The sequence below is a fragment of the Drosophila guanche genome, unplaced genomic scaffold (assembly GCF_900245975.1).
Source record: "Drosophila guanche unplaced genomic scaffold, DGUA_6, whole genome shotgun sequence".
Taxonomy (NCBI): domain Eukaryota; kingdom Metazoa; phylum Arthropoda; class Insecta; order Diptera; family Drosophilidae; genus Drosophila; species Drosophila guanche.
Genome location: NW_022995753.1, coordinates 821,468 through 824,757, shown reverse-complemented (window position 1 = coordinate 824,757; position 3,290 = coordinate 821,468). Strand labels below are relative to the sequence as shown.

At 45.9% G+C, this 3,290-nt stretch overlaps 1 protein-coding gene across 1 annotated transcript; it reads right to left on the bottom strand.

The window, feature by feature from the left end:
* Positions 1 to 1,530: 1,530 nt before the first annotated feature.
* LOC117588670 (fork head domain transcription factor slp1) lies at positions 1,531 to 2,514 on the bottom strand. The gene is made up of 3 exons (XM_034280113.1): positions 2,381 to 2,514; positions 1,895 to 2,335; positions 1,531 to 1,663 (listed from the first exon to the last, which is right to left on the bottom strand). The coding sequence occupies exons 1-3, from the start codon at positions 2,512 to 2,514 to the stop codon at positions 1,531 to 1,533; spliced, it is 708 nt and encodes a 235-aa protein (XP_034136004.1).
* Positions 2,515 to 3,290: the final 776 nt, after the last annotated feature.

Genomic DNA, 3,290 nt, shown 5'->3' with positions numbered 1-3,290 from the left:
ACAGAAAACCATTTGCTTTTGGGGTACACCGTAAACTACCGGTATTGCTCTGAATTATTGACATCTGGTCCCATGCCACCAATCTCCCGACAGATTATGAGCACTTTGGGTGCTGTTGTAGCTGCTACAGCTCCAGCTCCAGCTCCAGCTCCAGCTGCTGCTGTTGAGGCAACCTTCTATTACGACGAGTACACAGGTACAACACGGCACAGGAATGTATCTGTGTATCTGTGTATCTGTGCACAAGTATCTACCCATAATGCAAGTGCAGACAAGTTCAGCCGCAACTTTGAGACCCCGTCCAAATGCAATTTCACTGTCTGACCATCGATCCCTTCTGTTCCAAAAGCCCCATGAGGTGCACTATACCAATATGGAAGTTTTTCTTTTTTCTTAGTTGACGTCGCTGCTGCTGCTGCCATCGTCAATCGTTGGAGAAGGAGGCTGCTGCTGCCATCGGTATCAAGAGCGTGTAGCAAAATTCGTGCCGTGACCGCCCCTTTCAATTCTGTATTATCAGATTAGCTCTTTTCATAAGCCATTTGTTGTTGCTGTGTTGCCTCTTTTTTTGTTGTTTGTTGCTGTTGCTTTTTGTAATGCTATTGACCGCTAGCATTAAGTTACGATCGAAAGCTGGTACCATCGAGACACACATAGACAGTGTCAGAGGCAGAGACAGAGTCAGGGGCAGCGGCAGCGGCAATGGCCCAAGATGCTCCACGATGATGACACTGAACATCAGAACATTGGGGGCTGGGCTAATGCACCATACGACAGGTGCACTTAAAGAAAACCCAATCTCAAAAAGAGCAGCTTCAAAGCAAATAGGAAAACAAGATCTAAAGGTTAGACCCCCAAAAGAACAAAACTCTTTCGTGATGTTCGAGTCAGTCGCTGTTGCCCTCCCAAATCTTTGGGGAAAGCTTTCAAAGATTTGCAGCTGCGGCATGTGTAAAGTCAGAAAGTCAGTAGAAAACAAACCAAACAGATACTCAGATGAGTATTTGATGATTTATGATGATAATTTATGACATAAAAATATAACAAATAAAGTCGCAAAAATTTTTTTTTTTTTTTTTTTTTTTTGTAATATTTTCCCAACATAAACTGAAGTACCTGTTTAATGCAGACTCATCGTAGTGCCACCCTTCAAGTTCCATTTCGCTGTTGCAATTGAAAAAAAAAAAAAAAAAAATTCTTGTCCCTTGAACACACTTTATTCCAAATATCATTTAAAATATAGTAGTAAAAATATATATACGATGTTTAACTATTAACTATTATCATTTATGCATATCTTAGGTACAAAAAAAAAGGGTAAGCATTAAATACTGTTTCACTGTATGTTGTGCTGCACTGTTGGGTGTGTGACGGACTGTACTTCCTTGCTGAATGGGTTCTGCTCTGTGTCTTTGTTTGGTCTTTGATGTTGTCTGCTAATTAATTTGGTTGAACTAATTAACTAAACCGCGTTCTACGCCAATGCTTGCTGCCAATCACAGGGATTGTGCACAACATTTTGTCTGGTTTCTAACGCCACAAGCACTCAATGGGTTGTCGCATCCACTTGGCGGCATAAGTGCTTGGATATTGCTGCTGCTGCTGCTGCTGCTGCTGCTGTTGCAAGTAATAATTGTGTTGCTGATGTCGCTGGTAGTAATTGCTGTTAGCAGTTCGATGATGATGCTGCTGATGCTGTTGCTGATGGAAGTGCGATGATAGCGTCGTCTGCTGTCGATGCGCCTGCTGTGCCTGTACCTGTGCCTGTGCCTGTGCCAGTGCCGCTGCTGCAGTTGCCTGATGGTAGTTCTGCATCATGATCGTATGATGATGCTGCTGCTGTTGCTGTCGTGCCGTTTCTGCAATGGGAAAGTAGGCGGCATGCGGCTTGAACATGGATTGCGCATAGAGCTGCATCTGCTGCTGGTAGGGATGTGCCGCCTTGGAGCGTCCCAGCAGATGCTGCTGGCTGCGACGCAGGCGACCCGTCGTCTCGCCAATGGTCAGATCCTCGGCATAGGGATCCAGGGCCCAGTAATGGCCACGTCCGGGATCATCCAGAGCACGCGGCACACGCACAAAGCACGGATTCAGGCTGAGATTGTGCCGTATGGAGTTCTGCCAGACGCTCTTGTGGTTCTGGTAGTAGGCAAAGTTATCGGCTATCCACTTGCAGATGCCACTGAGGGTCAGTCGCTTCTCCGGGCTGCTGCGTATGGCCATCACGATGAGGGCACTGTAGGTGAATGCCGGCTTGCTGGCATCATGCGACGGACCCTTGTCTGCTCCACTCGTTGCACTGGGGCTGGTGGTGACACTGCCACCGCTGCCGCTGCTGGACGTCTCATCGGAGGAGGCGGCATCCTCGGAGCTGTTGCACGAATGACTGGGACTGGACGGTATTGGTAGTGGTAGTGGCTGCTGCTGGTAGTACTCCTCGCCCTTGGCTGAGAGCAGCGAGCGTATGGAGAAGCTCGATTGAAACACTTTCGGGCTGTGTGTCGTCGTATCCATCTCGAGGTGTTGTCACTTCTATCGGTATCGTCGATGAACTGTGACTGTTGTGCCATGGCTGCAGCCTATATATGCGATAGGGCATAGGAAAAGCGGGGGGGATTATCGGGTATATCCTGTGCACAGATCCACCCCCCCCTTAATCGCCATGCAGGCGCAGATCAATGAAAGCCATGGGATTCATTCATTGATCCCACATCCACGAATGCGCTTCATTCCCGCTCCGCTCCGCTCTGCTCTGCTCTGCTCTGCTCCCTTCGTGGATTAGTGTGGATTCTGGGCACAGGCGCTTTCGAAATTGGATTAATTCTACCTGCAACTCGTTGGTCTGGCCGGGCCTGACCCAGATTTGCTGCTGCCAATCCAAATCCAGTTTGTTAATCAACCCGCGCAAAATATTTGTAAATTCTTCACGCTTATACGAAAACTCATTCTTTGTTGTAGAAAGTTTAGTGGACATTTTTCATGATTAGTTTTAAGTTTCATCATCTACTCGTGGCCCTAAGAAATTGTTTCCCCTTTCTAAACAGCGAACAGAAAGTGAACATGGAAATAAAACCAATTGAAGGAATTGCTTATTGAGAATTCAGTTTGGTTTTTATATCATTTCTAAGGTTACTTATTTGCAACACTTTGACGATTGTAATCAATATTTTTTGTTATTTATTTCTATATTTTTGCATGCAGAAAAACACCAATTTGAATCATCACTGAATTGTGGTTGTATTATTTTTCTGCTCAATGAACATTTCCATCGAATACCTATGGCAATTCTC

Bases quoted from the DNA above. Each gene is read 5' to 3' on its own strand.
- LOC117588670 (XM_034280113.1), bottom strand. From the start codon at position 2,514: ATGGATACGACGACACACAGCCCGAAAGTGTTTCAATCGAGCTTCTCC. The intron at 2,336-2,380 runs GTGCAACAGCTC...TGAGACGTCCAG, and splicing joins CCGTCCAGTCCCAGTCATTC to CAGCGGCAGCGGTGGCAGTG. The intron at 1,664-1,894 runs GTTCAAGCCGCA...AACTGCTAACAG, and splicing joins CAGCTCTATGCGCAATCCAT to CAATTACTACCAGCGACATC.